This window comes from Aureobasidium subglaciale (assembly GCF_000721755.1).
Source record: "Aureobasidium subglaciale EXF-2481 unplaced genomic scaffold scaffold_4, whole genome shotgun sequence".
NCBI classification, from domain to species: domain Eukaryota; kingdom Fungi; phylum Ascomycota; class Dothideomycetes; order Dothideales; family Saccotheciaceae; genus Aureobasidium; species Aureobasidium subglaciale.
In genome coordinates this window covers 324,346-340,010 of record NW_013566991.1, presented here as the reverse complement: position 1 = coordinate 340,010, position 15,665 = coordinate 324,346, and the positions used below count along the sequence as shown (strand labels likewise).

Here is a 15,665-nt window from a genome sequence, read left to right as displayed (position 1 = left end):
CCAATCATTTGAGATCTGATGGAGCAGAATTAGCAGTCTCCATTGCTTGGTTCAGCCGATGGATTTTTCTGACTGACACGACAAGCTGTATACAAAGACCACGGTTGAGATGAGGAGGTAACAGTCGGTTAAAGTCGGTTCTCACGCCTTTTAACCACGCTACAGAGCGATAGGGCCGATACCGCGGCCAAGACCGGAAGCCGTCATTGCCCCAGCTCTGTCTCCAGGATTGAGAACGACCATTGCTGTCGTGTTTAAGTTTTGGAGTCACGCCTTCTTCTTTTTCTCGTCAATTGTCATATCATTCCCCCCTTCACAGACAAGATGCTTTCAGGATCTAGAACTGCTTTGAGAGCTTCTGCTCAAGCCTCCAAGCTTCGTCTGCAGCTGCAGTCCAGCATCAGAGCCGCATCGGCCTGGTCGCAAGTGCCCCAAGGTCCTCCCGTTAGTATCACAACAGCCTGGGTCGACGAAGATGACACTTACTAATGTATCCATAGGATGTAAGAACGCCGTAAACACTACACAACCAGCACAATCTGACATTTCAGGCCATTCTTGGTATCACCGAGGCCTTCAAGGCTGACAGCCACCCCGAGAAGATCAACCTCGGTATGATTCCTCGGCCCAGTAAAGAGAAGACAATATCTGACAATAGAAAGGTGTCGGCGCATACCGTGATGACAAGGGCAAGCCCTACGTCCTTCCCTCAGTAAAGGAGGCCGAGCAAAGAGTCGTCAAGAAGAACCTCGACAAGGAATACGCTGGCATTACCGGTGTGCCCGACTTCACCAAGGCCGCCGCTATCCTCGCATACGGTGCCGACTCCGCACCTCTCAGCGAGGGCAGAGTCGTCATCACCCAGTCCATCTCCGGTACTGGTGCCCTTAGAATCGGTGGTGCATTCCTCGAGCGCTTCTACCCCGGCGACAAGACCATCTACATCCCCAACCCCAGTTGGGCGAACCACAATGCCGTCTTCAAGGACTCAGGTCTCAAGGTCGAGAAGTACCGCTACTACAACAAGGACACCATCGGCCTCGACTTCGATGGTATGGTTGAGGACATCAAGAACATGCCCAAGGGCAGCATTGTCCTCCTCCACGCTTGCGCACACAACCCCACTGGTGTCGATCCTACCGAGGACCAATGGCGCGCACTGAGCGATGTCGTCAAGGAGAACGGCCACTACCCCTTCTTCGACATGGCCTACCAAGGTTTCGCCAGTGGTGACACTGACAAGGATGCCTTCCCCATCCGCCACTTCATCAAGGAGGGTCACAACATCTCTCTCTGCCAGAGTTTCGCCAAGAACATGGTAAGAATCATACGTCTTCGTGAACATTGACACATCCTAACATCAATCAGGGTCTCTACGGTGAGCGTGTTGGTGCCTTCTCCATCGTTTGCGCCGATGCCGACGAGAAGAAGCGTGTCGACTCTCAGATCAAGATCTTGGTCCGCCCTCTCTACTCCAACCCCCCCGTTCACGGTGCCCGTGTCGCTTCCACCATCCTCAACGACCCCGAACTCAACAAGCAATGGTTGGGCGAAGTTAAGGGTATGGCTGACCGTATCATCACCATGCGTGCTCTTCTCAAGGAGAACCTCGAGAAGCTCGGCAGCAAGCACGACTGGAGCCACATCACTAGCCAAATCGGCATGTTCGCCTACACTGGTCTCAAGCCTGAGCAGATGGACACCTTGGCCAAGGAGCACAGTGTTTACGCCACAAAGGACGGCAGAATCTCCGTCGCCGGCATCACTTCCGCCAACGTCAAGCGTCTTGCCGAGTCCATCTACAAGGTTACCGGTTAGATTAGAATATAATGATATTCTGTAATTTGATGAGGCATGTAATGTAGGATATGGAACACGAATAGTTGTAGAACAAGATTCGCAATCATAAAAGCAACAATCACAATCTACAAAAATAGACTGCCAAAGCACGTCCATGCTGTACCTCAAGTGTCAAATCCGTCTCATGACAGCATCCAGTGAACTCATGTGCACATACACATAGTCACAAGTCGTGAGGCTCTTTCCCCTGAATGCAATCTTGGGAAGTCGAGATTGTCAAGTGTCAAAGTATGGACAGAGCATGATCGCGTGGCATTTGTGGCGCTCAAATAGTTTCCGGATTCAGCACGCTAAGGTGGAGGTGTTTTCGGGTTTCGTTGCACACACCGCGACTTTGCTCAACGGTCGGAGAAGAGAACAATCTCTGTCTCGAACAGAAAACAAGAAATGCCGTTTCGATCTAAACGGAGAATAAAACAGCACCATAGATCTTGAATGTCTCAAACGACGAACGACGCCATATCCACGCCATGGAAGACTGCTGTCGAGATTCTAGAAATGTTGATGGTTGAAGAGGCTCTGGGCCAAATCCAGGGTCACGGTCGACAATAATGATTACATCATGGCCGCTAAGAATGGTGGCAGCATGTGGCTTGAAATTTCGCGTCTCTACCTTCCTCCTTTCTGGGCTGAGATGCCGAAGCGGACACAGGTGTTCTCTGCGCACGATACAAAAGGAGGATGATTACTCGTTGTCACTTTTAGTAAGGAGACATACCCAAGTAGAAGGCATCTCGAAAGCACAGCTGGAGTACAAAGGACGAGAAGAGACGGGGTCCACTGTAGACATGATCACGTCATAATGCTCCGAGTTGGAGCTGGAGAAGTCGCGGAAAGGAGAGCCGTCTTGCGTGTCTGCATCAAAGAGAAATGAGCATCTCCAGGGTATTCGTAAGTCGATTGAAGTGTGAGAATGCCAAAGAAGTAGGCAGAGCAGCGGTATTGGACAATCAAAGATGTGGACGCCTCGAGAGGGCATTGTTTGTATTGTTCGGCAAGGCGGCCAACTTCGCGTGAGACGATGGATCAAGAATAGAGCCATCACTAGCATGAACGGTAGTTCCGGATGATGGATGGGAAAGCGTGGTGCAGGGCTCGTCAATTCTGACAAGTTGGCCGAGGGAAACCCCACTACTGGCTTTGTTGCGTTGACCTGGGCGTGGGCACGGTTTCGATGTCTACCTCTTCCCGAAGAAGCTCATACACGTCCCTTCTCCTCCTCATTCCTTTTCCCATCCTAGCAGCCATCCTCTTCAACCCTCAAGCTCTTTTGTGTGTGTCTTGTTTTCTTGACGATTCACGAACACTCTGCCAACTCTACGCCCATCTTCTTTCAACTAACAGCTCGCCGACTGTGTTCCCCCCTCCTTCACGTCATTCGTCCGTGCAGAATTTGAAGAGGAAACGCCTCGATCACCCTTCGAACAACATCGCCTGCTCAGCTTCCTCGTGACCGTATCATTTCAAAGACCGGCCGAATTATCTTGTTTTTGGATTCTATAACTCCATCAGCCGATCGACAAAGTGAACAGGCCGTTTTCCTCGCCACGCGACTCACTTCCAGGCCGTAGATACCGACCTCCGCGAAAGCAACAACTTCACTCTTCAGATTCAAACCGCTTCCGAAACACGTCAAAATGCCTGCAGCTGATGTAAAGGTGCGTCATGACAAACACTCGAACTGCGCACGAACAGGGGCTAATGCATAGATTGACAGAACGATGAGGGTCCCATCGGACTCTCCGACTTTGGAGACAACATGGACATCGCAACCTTTGAGCAGATTCTCGAGATGGACGATGATGAGGATGAGAGAGAATTCAGCAGAAGCATCGTCTTTGATTTCTTCCAACAGGCCGACAACACATTCGACAAGATGGACGAGAACATGTACGCGCCATCGCATCTAGCTGCTTGAAGAGCAACCAATACTGACTGCAATACAGTGAATCAAAGGACCTCGCCCAACTCAGCGCCCTCGGTCACTTCCTCAAGGGTAGTAGCGCAACACTTGGCCTGACGAAGGTCAAGGACAGCTGCGAAAAGATTCAACACTACGGCGCACAAAAGGACGAGACGGGCACACACGACGAGCCCGACGTCGAGAAGTGCCTCGACAACCTCAAGGTCGTCATCGCACAAGCAAAGAAAGACTTCCAGACCGTCGAGCGTCTGTTGAGGAGGTTCTACCACGACGACGAGTAGATTTGATAAAGGCAAGGAGACTTGAGAGAGTCCGAGAGAAGAGACAACTACACACATCAATGAGACAAAAAGTCATGAATTTATCAACACCACACCTATCGATCAGAGAAGAGAGAGGCATGGCCTGCTTGGAACAACGCACCATTTCCTTCATCTCTAGCATCTTTCCACCGTCACATCCTAGTACTTTGGTGTTTCCTTGTCGCATCGCTACAGGTCTTTGTTGGTCATGGCGCAGCGCCATCTCGTCGGCCCTATCATCTGCTATTGCTCGAGAGCGGTCCTTTTTAAACATTCGTCAATCAACGGGCATGGTAGACAAAGGATGGATAGACCAAATACAGTCGAGGCATCAGTACTCACTGTAGTGTATTCCCCCAAAGCATTCTTTCCTGATACCACGTCTTCTTCCCTTTCCACAATCTCGGATAGGCATACCTCGAGTCTTACGATTCCCACCTCGTCCTCTTCTTCCTTTTGTATCTCTCATAATTTTCATAACCCAGATCCCCTTCAGACTCTCACCTTTGCCCGTCACTCTTGTATCCCCCTTCTATATACATGAAATCTCAAACACGTTCCTAATATAATCTACACGATCATGTTTCATCCTTCAGTTTGCCGTAAGATGGACACAATCGTTCACATTGTCATGCTATGGGGGTGCAAATGATAGTTGCCTCGAAGACTTTGTGACATTGGATGAGAGGACATCCCACTCATGCCAAAGCAAGCTCCTGCCGCCAATCTACGAAAGCGGCTGCCGAGTTGTTGATTACTGTATATACGAAAAAGGAAGCTCTCTCGGGGCAGGGTCTACCCGGAAGCATATATGTGATGCCAAAAGGTATACATGGCGAGAGATGAACAGCCACTAAGCACTCATCTCATTCATTGGAAAATCTGTCTCTAGCCGTTCCGCTATAATATGCTTGTCAAAGTTTGTGTACCACTGCTACTGTTACTCGATCTTGATTAGTCAAGAGTAAGAATAATAAAAAGGTGTTATGCATTCTTTATTTCTGTTTTTCGTCTCAAAAAATACACCTGATTCCCTATCGACTAAAATCGCCCTTGTTGGTTTAGATCTCTTATTCTCTTCCAGCACATTTGCAGCTTGCTCCGTCAAGCCCCCTGTAAAAAAAAAATTCTATGTTTCTCCTTCAAATCGAATTCCCGTGGCTCATGCCGTGAAACAAAACTCCTACAACGTCAAAAGAATCGCATTTGTGTGTGTGTCCCTTTGACGCTATCGCTCGCGGTCGGTGATTTCTCTCCATCTCGTCAGGAGTGGTTGCATTTCTGCTTCGCAGCTGCGTTTGGAGTCGCGGATACATCCGTGGAAGTTTGCGACGAAATCGCCTTCGTTGTAGATGCCCTCGGCGGGTCCTTGAGTGTATGAGTTCAGGATACGTTGGGGTACGAGTGCTAGCTTGGCTAGAATGGTGCCGTGCCATCTGTGAGAGAGCCTTTGTTAGCCTTTCGCTTTCTTCATGCGTGGGGGGGGGGGGGGGGGGATGTGAAATCACATACTGAACAATGTGTTCAAGAGCGTGGGCTTCAGCTTTTTGGAAGTTGTAGCTGCGGTATAGAGGGTCGAACCAGGAGTCAAGGAAGAACTTGGCCCACTCTCCTGCTCTTATGACCATGCTGCCTCCAGCCAGGCCTTCGTTGTCTTGTGACAGAACAAAATCGATGCGATCGCCTTTGAGATGCGAGAAGGTCTTGATGACCGAGTCTGGGGGAACGACTGGCTTGTCTACCAGCATGAGGGACTCGAGACGACGAGGGTCCATGATGTGCTCTTCGATCGACAATGAAGGGTTCATAATCAGAGCTGTGCTGGTGAGGTAGAAAAGGTAGGGCGTGTGCGGGTAGAGAGCCATGGCATGGCGCATGGCGGGTACCAGAGACCATGAGCTTGGATTGTCGCCGAGAGGATAGTCGGTCGTGTTGGGGAAGAAAGCTGCATAACCTGCAATTGAATCGTGTCAGCATCATCACAGTCGAGTTGAGACAGTTGCATGGAGACGTACCGTGCTTAGCGGCATAGTGTTTCCGGTTAGCCTTGATGGCTGTTTTGTAAGCTTCACTCAATTCAGGGTCGATTGTGGTGACCACAACAGCTTTCGGTGTTCCTGCTGGTATTGACACGCTGGTCGAAGTTGAGAACAGGCCCGAGAGAAAGTATAATGTGATCAGAGCACCGACAGCTAGGATGAGGATATTCCGAAGCTGGCTATAGCGCAAGAAGGCGGAACGGGAAGAGCGCGCCGCATATGGCGGAGGGTTTGAAGTTTTGCGAGGTGGGAATGCGAAATGCATCTTGGATATGCTGAAATGTGTCGTTGTTCGTCAAAGTCGTCCGAGGTCGTGTGCTTTGTTATGTCTTCTTTGGGCTTGATCGAGATTGGGATGGTCGAAAAGGAGTGGCAGCCGGATTCAAGAAACGAATGGTAGCAGTGTCTCTGCGCTTATGGCTGCATAGTGTGGTCGCTCAAGTATTCAAGTCGTTTCGTCGCAAGACTCCAGAATGGCGACAAGCTATCGGTATGTAAGATGCTGTGTCAGACGGGCGATGGTTGGTGAGATGGCTGCTTTCACGAAAAAGGGCTGGAACATTAAAGTGTCCAGTTGCGCATCTGTTGCTGTTACTCTCCTTGGCGTCGACGGTTGCTCGCCTACCCTCAACAAGAAGACCCCTGGCTTTCTTGCAAATAAACTTTGTTGCAAGTAATTGCTTGCAGCCTGCATACACACAGACAACAGCACAGCACAAGCAGCTCGATGCGAGACGGCTCATTGCCGACATGTATCCTGTCTGTTCAACGGCCTCTCGACCCTCCACGGTCCACCTCCCTACAGGGTTTCAGAGCACTCACTCGCTTGAGCCGTTCTGCTTGAGTGAACACCACGCTCGACTCATGACCCACTCGAATCCTATCAACGTCTCATCCTTTGATGTTTGACGCGAATGAGTAGGATCAGACTGCTCATCTATTCTCGTGATCCTAATTCATATCTTGGAGATAGGCATAAACCTAATTGAGGCTCTGTGAAGCTTCGGAGAAGACTCCCGACGAATCCCACGAGGTGTGTATAGCACCTTCTCGCGTGAGCCTCCTGTGCTCTCAAAACAAAGACATCGGCATCCATCACGATCCGGTTGCGCTTCTACTTGCCTTGTCATTGTGATGCGAGCTCCAAGTCTTGGAGTCCCACTCAATGACAGCAGAAGGTAGGTTCGCCGAGACGGCGAGTATGCGTGACGTAGTAGTGACCCGTCATGTCTCCGCGCGATTCCACAGAAAACATCCAGCCCACTCATTTGACACCTTCATAAGCTCTGTTTGAGCCTCTTCTCTCTGTTCTCTACTGACATCCATCATCCATTACACCGTCGACAAAACACAAAATGCCAGTCGATTCAGTACTCCAGCTCAGTTGCAGCTGCAACCAATACCCTTGGGGCAAGCAGGGTCGCGATTCTATTTCAGCACGTCTTTGCGAGAAGACTCCCGGTTGGGATGGCGAGAAGGCCGACAAGGAGTTCAAGATCGATGACAGCAAGGCCTACGCCGAGATGTATGTCTATGCTATGCTTCACCCAAGGCTTCATACTGACAAGAGAAATCAGGTGGATGGGCACATACCCCGTTCTTCCCTCATACGTAAAGTCGACTATGGAGGATCTGCAAGACGTTATCGACAAGAACGCTGAGCAGCTCATTGGCAAGAATGTCATTGACAAGTTCGGCCACACCAACCTCCCTTTCCTGCCCAAGGTCCTGTCCATCGCAAAGGCTCTTCCTCTCCAGCTCCACCCCAACAAGGAACTCGCCGCCAAGTTGCACAAGGAGGACCCTCAGAACTTCACCGACCCCAACCACAAGCCCGAGATTGCTCTTGCTCTGTCCAAGTTCGAGGCCTTCTGCGGATTCAAGCCCCTCGATCGCATCGAGCCTCTCTTCAAGATCGACCCTCTCAAACAATTTGTACCGGAGCACACCAAGTTCGACGATGAGGTCCTTAAAAAGACTGTCAACTCTCTGCTCAAGGCCGATGAGAAGACTGTTGGATCCGTCGTTGATGCTCTCACAAAGCTCGACAAGTCCAAATTCGGCCAGGACACATACATCCCTGAACTTATCCCCCGTCTGGCTGAGCAGTACGACAAAACTGACAACGGTATCCTTGTTGCCCTCGTTACCATGAACTACCTCGTCCTGCAAGCTGGTGAAGGTATCTACATCCCCGCTGATGGTATTCACGCCTACCTGGCCGGTGATATCATTGAGTGCATGGCACGCAGTGACAATGTCCTCAATACCGGCTTCTGTCCTCAGGCTGAGCGCAACTCTGCCGATCTATTCACATCTACCCTCACATTCAAGCCTCACGATCCCGAGGCCTGCATGCTTCGCGGCGAGTCCTATGACCGCAGCAAGAGTGGCAAGACTCAAGTTTACAGACCTCCTATGAGCGAGTTCAACATGCTCGTGTCAACACTCGGCAAGGGCGAGAAGGAGACTCTTGGTGCTGTCAACGGTCCTAGCATCCTCCTTGTGACTGAAGGTAAGGGCAAGTTCACGGCGAAGGGCACGTCCTATGATGTTTCAGAGGGTAATGTTTTCTTCATTGCTCAAGGTACTGAGCTTGAGATTGATGCCGAGAGTGGCCTTTTCTTGCACACCGCGTACTGCGAGTAAAAAGCCAACCTCTATGCCCTTTGATGATTGATGCCTAAACATGTCTTTTGTATTGGTACCCAGCCCTACTGGATCTTAGCTTAGAGTAATGACACTGATTGTATACTGTATACAAAGTTGCTGTCCTTCTTCACTAGCATTATTTACCTCATCTGTTGAAGTCCGTGAAGTGCTCGTCTCTCGGTATAACCTGCACCGAGATACCCCGCCAACAAGCAATCTTAGGCTAAACACTCACTCTCCATGTGCCAGGAAACGACAAATGCATCTCCTGCATCGTGCTTTCCCCTTCCCTCTGACCTTACACAAGATGGCCGACTCGGTGACTACCAAATTTCATGCCTTTGACCGTCAAGACACGACATATGGTTCCGATGGCCTCTCCATTGGCACCAGCGTATTCGTGCCAAAAAGTATTGGAAAGGGACAGAATCTGCCTGTACACGTGAGATGGCATGGCGGTGCTCTGATTAACGGTGGCAGGGTATATGAGCCTTGGTTCCCTAAATGGTGAGTGTTTCTCTGCTTCCACAACCAACAATTGATCAACTGCATCGATGACCTCCTAAATCCTACTGTCTTCTCTAGACGACCGCTTATCCACGTTGACCTTTGTTACCATTATAGGACCATCGACTTGGCAGCTCTCCACAACGCTATAATCGTATGTCCTGATTATCGCTTGCTACCAGAGTCATCAGGCCTCGACATCCTCTCCGACCTTCATAACTTCTACATCTGGCTCCATACCCATCTACCCTCTTTCTTATCAACCGCATTCTCCGGTCAAGCTCCGAAACCTGATCTCTCTAGCATTCTGGTCACGGGTGAATCAGCAGGAGGTTATATGGCTGTTCAATCTGCACTACTTGGAGAAACCAAGGGTGTCAAAGCTGTCATTGCACATTACCCGATGATTGATCTCAAAGATGCTTGGTACAGTGAGCCTGGACGCAAGGTCGTCTGGGGTCAATCACCGCCCGAGTATCCAGAGGGCTGGCTAGACGAGCAACTGGAAGCTGCAAAGTCTGCGGGAGCAGTAACTCATCGTATACCCAAGGAGTCAGAGTTGGATCTGTTTGTCGCTCTATTGTTGGAAGGAAGATATACAGAATTACTTGGTACTGACTCTCGTCTTTATCCGTTGGAGAATCTGGAGAATAAAAGAGGGCAGGGAGGCAAACTACCACCAATGTGGGTTTTCCATGGCGACAAGGATTCAATCATACCTATCGATGGAACGTTGAGGTTCTTGGAAGTGACAAGGGGTGAGGTAGAAGGAAGAATTGTAACGGGGCAGGAGCATGGATTTGACAATGACGAAGTCAGACTCGACGAAGATTGGGTCGTGGAAGGCAGAGAGTGGTTGAAGCAATATTGGCCCTGATATTCATCCAACATTTACACCCATTTACACCTCACATACATTCACTAGACCGTCCTCACATGCACAAGAACATTCAGCGACAAAATCTGTGTCAAATGTGGCATTAGTTATCTACATAAGGGAGGCACAAAAGAAAGGGAGAAGAGGTGATTATTTTTGTCCAGCTTTCGTTACAGCATTCTGCTCTCCTCCCCAAACAACTGAACCCAGAGCTTTGGTTTGCCAAACACCGACCTCTGAATCCATTGCAACTTCCTTTTGAAAACAAAATAGCAAAACTAAAAAAACGCCAAAGAATAGCCACAGAGGCGGTTGCGAATGTGAGACGAATCTCATAAACACAAGCGACTTATCAAAACCAACCCAAAATCCAGAGGACAAGGATATTGCGTTTTCTAGTATAAGGGGAACAGCCGCACTCAAGCCGTAATATATCAATGAAAAATCAAAAAAGATCGAGGACGAAACAGCCCTCGGTCCATGATGGTTCAAACGCTCGTTATCAGTCAGCAAACTGCTCGCAGTCCTCCTCGTTTTTCCCACAGAGTAATTCGGTCTAAGGGGTAATCGCGGGAGTGTCTGGAGCAGGCGAAAGAGCGCCATACCCCATATGTCCGGTCCGATATCCGGTTTCCAATAGATTGCTGCAAAATAAAATAAAACACAACACAGTGCTTCGGTGGGTGGGGTGATGATCTGGGTTCTTTCGTTTTCTGAGAGATGTCCTCTTGGTGTATGCGTGTGTGGAGGTGTCTTCTAGGCATCTGGTGTTGACGTCGTTGAAGTGTTGCTTCATCTCGTTTGGCGGTCCAGGCTGAGCCACATAACGGGCAAACGAGCACCGAAGTGTAAATCAAGGAACGGCAGGACGAGGACAAGAAGGCAAGTCCAGACGTTTCATGACAGCAAGAAGCGATGTCGCAGAAGAAGGAAGGAAGCGAGAAAGTATCCCGAGCCAGCGGTATCTGAGAGGGCAGCGGGTAATTGGAATCGTCGGTAGAGGGTCAGGATGGATGGGGCAACGAGTACCAGAACATTACCAATGTCGAAACTACGACTCTCATCCTTGTAAATGTCTCTCCTTCTCTACCAGCCTACAGCTCAACTACCAAGTGGATGGGCGGGCGAAGCACCAATGACCAAAAGGGAGGGCGAGGCATGGGAGGAGTGCAAAAAAGCACTACCGGAAAAAGACGGATGTGAGGAATTTCGACAACGCAAAAGTCGAGCGCGCCAAAGCTGCAGCTCGAGACATACGTCAAGAGAGAGCACGACACAGTGGCGACTCCGATCAATAAAAACAGTTTTTTTTGTTAACATCAGTTTATAACGTGCACCGATCGGTCCGAAGACCGACCATCACGCTTCTCTTCTTGCTGCGGAGGAGCGGCTTCAACATCGGAAAGAGAGGTAGAGCAGCATCAACTCGGGAGGAAAAGGAGAATAAGACTCTGGAACACCATACCAGGTCTGAGCATATTTAAAGTCTCCCTATATGCAAGTGTCGATCATGTTCGTAGTCCACGGGTGACTCAGAAGAATTCACGCGGCCAACGGATTTCAAAAGGTCATGTGTGGACCGATAGCAAGCTATCACCGAGCATGATCGGCGAATGGATCTTGTGGTTGCAAGTGAGTGTTACTCCTTTGCGGACTGGTAGGAGACTTGTCGACGGGTGATGTGTCTTCGGCGAAATTGCCATGGCTACTGGCACGAATGTGTGTAGGTCGACGTGTAGCAGCTTCAACATTTTGAGCGCCAACAAAACCAACCTTTTCGCTTGGACTGAACCCAGAGCTCAAGATTGGTGATGTGACGCCTGGATAGTCTGAGAGTTGGAATTTGCGGGGTGAAAGGGTGTAGGATTGGCCATTGAGGCGATTTGCCGAGTTGTCATCTGTGCTGACAGTTGTAGTACTGGTTGCTTGCTCGTATGTAGGAACTCGTGACGAAATGGAAGAGTTCCTCCTAGAGAAGCTGGTACGCGAAGCATGTGTTGCAGAAAAGCTCTGTGGTGGCATTGTCTTGAGTTCACCGGGGTACTGATCAGGTGGTGCTGTTTCCTTGCCAGCATGAGCCAACATGTAACCAGCTCTGATGAGTCCAATGAACACAATCAACACCCAGATGAGTAATACGCAAGTAGATATGATGGCTTCCTGCCTCACAGCTTTTTCCAGTACACGCACGACAAACAGAATGGCTCGAGAGATCTGATCACCAGCATCAATGCTATCTGGTTCAGTAAGAATTGAGCTGTTGCCAGATGCAGTGTCGTTATCCATAGTTCCGAGGGAGAATGTGTCGTTCTTTACCATTGGGAAGTCAACATGAGCATGATCACTAACCCAAGTGAGGCCTTTTTGAATACCTTCAATCTTGAGGGTGATCAGACAGTTCACAACTTCTTTGACAGGATGCTCGAGGATAGTGCCACCGAAAGTGTCATTAATCGCATCGTTCATTCCATCGACAAAGATGTTGAGTGTGTTGTTGACCGCTCCAGTTGTGATATTGACCCAGCCGAAGATATCTTCGTTAATTTTGGTGTTGGTCGTGTTGATGACACGATTTGTATCAACAGCCCATGCGAGGGAAGCATTGTTGAGTGACCATTGTACCTTGTCAGCGAAGGCATCCACTTTCTGAGTAAGCTCGGGGACTTCTTTTCTAATTGCCTGCAGTAAGATGTGTTGGCAGAAGCAACCAAGAAGTCCAGCAATTGCAAGGCAAAGAACGAACAAGGCCGGTGTAGTTGTAGCATAAGCAATTGTCCATCTCACAAGTGTCCTCGCATGGGTTGATGAAAAATGGTTTGAGACCTTGACACCAAAATCGGCCGTGTAAGGACGTGAGACAATGTAGACAGCGTCCATGGGGTCGTTTATATGCTTGATAGCACTTGCTCTTTCTTCTTGCAAACGCCAGCGACGAATCTCTCGATAAGCCATGGGGACACATGCGAGTATTGCTGCAACGATGAGGACGGAGAGGAAAACTTTCTTGGCAAGTGTAATGACATCCGCGAGGCCATCAAAGAAATCATTGATGCCATCGTCATCGGAGCAGAATGTAAGTTTTTCCTTTGGTGGAACGTTGAACATTGATCGATTCATGGTGTATTTTTCCATCGACTCATTGAGCAACTTTTTGACCTTTTCGAAAGGGAAGCGTAGAGCAGTGTTTGTCGCATTGTGGACTTCGGCAAATGTCGGAATGGAATCGTTCAGTTTATCCAGCCCCTTGTCGTATCCAGAAGGTAGTTGGAGTGTGTCGAGTTTTGCGATTGATGAGTTCAGGTTCAGGTCAGGGACGTCGACATTTTTTCCTGTGAAAAAGCTGCCGACATCTTCAATCGCGCCAGTGAATTTTTTCATGGCTTTTTGAAAATCTTCAACAGCATCACCAAGCTCCGTACCTACACCTTTAGCGGTAGAGTTCAAGAAGTCTCCTACGTCTTCGGCAACATCGATGGCAACATGCAAGCTACCACCGACTGCGAAGGTAAAAAGACAGATGTAGGTTGAGGTGAGAAGATTGATATAGAACACAAAAATCTCCTCTAGCACAGTGATGCTGAGAAGAAGCATGGACATCAGTCCGTTAATGGCCTTCTCGATCCCTGATGCGGTGAGTTCGTTAACGCCCGACGACATGTAATGAGGCATGCTCGCCAGTGCGCTTCCAACATTTTCAACACCAGTGCAAGCAGAGAGTGCTTCTCGTTTTGCGGAAGTCAAATGTGTGTTCACACTTCCAATGGCGAGTAATGCACGTATCAGGACGAGGAGGATTAGAACTGTCCAGCGGTTGATCCAAACTTGCGAGAGTCTAGCTCGAAGGCCAAGGTATGGTGTTAGGTATGATGTTTGATCGGAGGACGGTCGTGGTACATCTTGTGTAGCGTAGTAGTTCCGCATCTCATGGTCGCCAGCGGATAGAGAAGGAGGCGCAGCCGGAAAAGCATGCTGTTGGTTCTCTGTGGAGGACATGGTTGAGGAGATGAAGTGTGAGTATCTGACCAGCAGTACGGGGCGTTAGTAGTTGTTTGAGAGCAAGTAGAGCGCGGCGCGAATGTCCGAGTCTGGTCAATAAGTGTGTATGCACAATACAATCAAAAGTGATTGTAGGAAGAAGTAGACTTTGGAGGTTGAATGAAGGACAATAGCGAGAATGATTGCGGAACGTGCAGGAAGAAGGACAATGGCTGTTTTTGAATGACAACAAAGAAATTCATGCACTGGCTTACCTGGTTGTCGGTCCTGGCCCAATCGTGCGGCTAGTGACCTCGCTGTCTGAGACTTAGAGCAAGGCTCAGAGCCAGCAGTTTTACGCAACATCCACTCAATCCAGTCTCTATTCCGGGATTAGAGAGTTGCATCTTGCCAGAGCGCTGTTTCTGTTAGCGCCCTGTAAGAATAAGTTGACGGATTCGTATAGCTGCAAGTCGGGTCTTTGATTGGGCGGTTAGAGTAACGCGCATGCGCGAACAAAGAACCCCTCAACCCAAAGCCCTCATATTCTGTCTATTATCATACACCGTAGGATACGTGATAGATAGAACATGTTGACCCAGTTGTCGTTAGCAGGGCGATTCCGTATCTCGCCCTGGGAGACTTCTCGTCAACGCACGATGGCGAGTTTCGAGACGAGAAGCCCGAGAGAAAAACATCAGCGCCTCGCTGCCGCTTTATCGAAATACACGCTGACGTAGCAGCCACATGCCACATGCTAAAATGTGGCTGGGCAACGCCACAAACGTAAGCACGAACCATTAGCTTGACTTCAACCAATCTCTACAGAAACCTGCTTCCTTCCAAACACTGCGTGTAGAAAATGCGAGAACTTTTCTGGAATCGAAGAGGTGACCGGTGAGGGGCCGGGAATAATGGACATCCTCATTATATCTCGAATATCGAAACACGTTGTGCCACTGCACAACAGCCTTACCGTGGACGCCCTTGCACCTGTAGTAGACAGGCTCTCAAAACCGCTTACCACGCACTCTTCAGCCTAACGAAAAGAGGTCTTGGGCTTTTATTCCTCGTGACCGCTCAGCTTGTGAATCACATTTCGAGCTTCGATGCGCAGAGCTCAACAATTCCCTAGTAGGAACGGGCCCGTGGTCGTCTCGCGTAAGGTCACCAAAACTAGCTAGAAATCATTGAGAAAAGGTGTGGAGTATTTCTTGCTATGATTTAGACAACCGTGAGAGCAGCCGTCAGCATGCACCTCGCAGTCCGAGCCGCGATAGTTGCCTTGATGGTGAGCGCCGTGTATTTCTTCGGTATACCCGCACAGTAGAAGCGCGTTATAGACAAGAAGGCTCTTGATACCATAGGGGCGAACAAGGCATCCTGCCTGGCCACGGATAAATTCGCCTCTTCCTTATGCTTGAACTCTTATGCTAATGCCTTGTTATCCAGGCTCGATCACCAACATCCTTGCATCCGATCAGAAGGACGCCAGCAACATTAAGGACGAACTCAGCAGCTTCGCCAAA

The 15,665-nt window shown here is 49.4% G+C and overlaps 8 protein-coding genes across 8 annotated transcripts; 5 read left to right on the top strand and 3 right to left on the bottom strand.

The window, feature by feature from the left end:
• The first annotated feature begins 203 nt into the window (after window positions 1–203).
• AUEXF2481DRAFT_37297 (uncharacterized protein) lies at window positions 204–612 on the top strand. Its single transcript, XM_013490855.1, has 2 exons — window positions 204–503; window positions 552–612. The coding sequence occupies exon 1, from the start codon at window positions 325–327 to the stop codon at window positions 487–489; it is 165 nt and encodes a 54-aa protein (XP_013346309.1). The 5' UTR covers window positions 204–324; the 3' UTR covers window positions 490–503; window positions 552–612.
• Window positions 555–1,818, top strand: AUEXF2481DRAFT_63374 (uncharacterized protein; the record flags this gene model as incomplete). Its single annotated transcript, XM_013490983.1, has 3 exons — window positions 555–612; window positions 663–1,318; window positions 1,369–1,818. Coding segments are annotated over 3 exons (1,164 nt in total), but the record flags the coding sequence as incomplete, so codon positions are not given.
• A 1,679-nt stretch (window positions 1,819–3,497) lies between these two features.
• On the top strand, window positions 3,498–4,065 carry AUEXF2481DRAFT_27114 (uncharacterized protein; the record flags this gene model as incomplete). The annotated part of the gene is made up of 3 exons (XM_013490786.1): window positions 3,498–3,518; window positions 3,578–3,750; window positions 3,807–4,065. 3 exons carry the CDS (start codon window positions 3,498–3,500, stop codon window positions 4,063–4,065), a joined length of 453 nt encoding a protein of 150 aa, XP_013346240.1.
• Window positions 4,066–5,314: 1,249 nt separating this feature from the next.
• On the bottom strand, window positions 5,315–6,390 carry AUEXF2481DRAFT_2686 (glycosyltransferase family 34 protein; the record flags this gene model as incomplete). Its single annotated transcript, XM_013490677.1, has 3 exons — window positions 5,315–5,522; window positions 5,599–6,040; window positions 6,102–6,390. The coding sequence occupies 3 exons, from the start codon at window positions 6,388–6,390 to the stop codon at window positions 5,315–5,317; spliced, it is 939 nt and encodes a 312-aa protein (XP_013346131.1).
• A 1,090-nt stretch (window positions 6,391–7,480) lies between these two features.
• Window positions 7,481–8,774, top strand: AUEXF2481DRAFT_2685 (uncharacterized protein; the record flags this gene model as incomplete). Its single annotated transcript, XM_013490676.1, has 2 exons — window positions 7,481–7,650; window positions 7,703–8,774. The coding sequence occupies 2 exons, from the start codon at window positions 7,481–7,483 to the stop codon at window positions 8,772–8,774; spliced, it is 1,242 nt and encodes a 413-aa protein (XP_013346130.1).
• Window positions 8,775–9,084: 310 nt separating this feature from the next.
• Window positions 9,085–10,161, top strand: AUEXF2481DRAFT_2684 (uncharacterized protein; the record flags this gene model as incomplete). The annotated part of the gene is made up of 2 exons (XM_013490675.1): window positions 9,085–9,284; window positions 9,402–10,161. 2 exons carry the CDS (start codon window positions 9,085–9,087, stop codon window positions 10,159–10,161), a joined length of 960 nt encoding a protein of 319 aa, XP_013346129.1.
• A 75-nt stretch (window positions 10,162–10,236) lies between these two features.
• Window positions 10,237–11,013, bottom strand: AUEXF2481DRAFT_543656 (uncharacterized protein). The gene has a single exon (XM_013491064.1). The coding sequence runs from the start codon at window positions 10,762–10,764 to the stop codon at window positions 10,312–10,314; it is 453 nt and encodes a 150-aa protein (XP_013346518.1). The 5' UTR covers window positions 10,765–11,013; the 3' UTR covers window positions 10,237–10,311.
• A 1,306-nt stretch (window positions 11,014–12,319) lies between these two features.
• Window positions 12,320–14,556, bottom strand: AUEXF2481DRAFT_543653 (uncharacterized protein). Its single transcript, XM_013491063.1, has 3 exons — window positions 14,412–14,556; window positions 12,478–14,179; window positions 12,320–12,418 (listed from the first exon to the last, which is right to left on the bottom strand). Exons 2-3 carry the CDS (start codon window positions 14,152–14,154, stop codon window positions 12,404–12,406), a joined length of 1,692 nt encoding a protein of 563 aa, XP_013346517.1. The 5' UTR covers window positions 14,155–14,179; window positions 14,412–14,556; the 3' UTR covers window positions 12,320–12,403.
• Between the last annotated feature and the right edge of the window lie 1,109 nt (window positions 14,557–15,665).

Excerpts from the sequence above, each read along its gene's own strand:
- AUEXF2481DRAFT_37297 (XM_013490855.1), top strand. The coding sequence starts at position 325 with ATGCTTTCAGGATCTAGAACTGCTTTGAGAGCTTCTGCTCAAGCCTCC.
- AUEXF2481DRAFT_543656 (XM_013491064.1), bottom strand. The coding sequence starts at position 10,764 with ATGGCGCTCTTTCGCCTGCTCCAGACACTCCCGCGATTACCCCTTAGA.
- AUEXF2481DRAFT_543653 (XM_013491063.1), bottom strand. The coding sequence starts at position 14,154 with ATGTCCTCCACAGAGAACCAACAGCATGCTTTTCCGGCTGCGCCTCCT.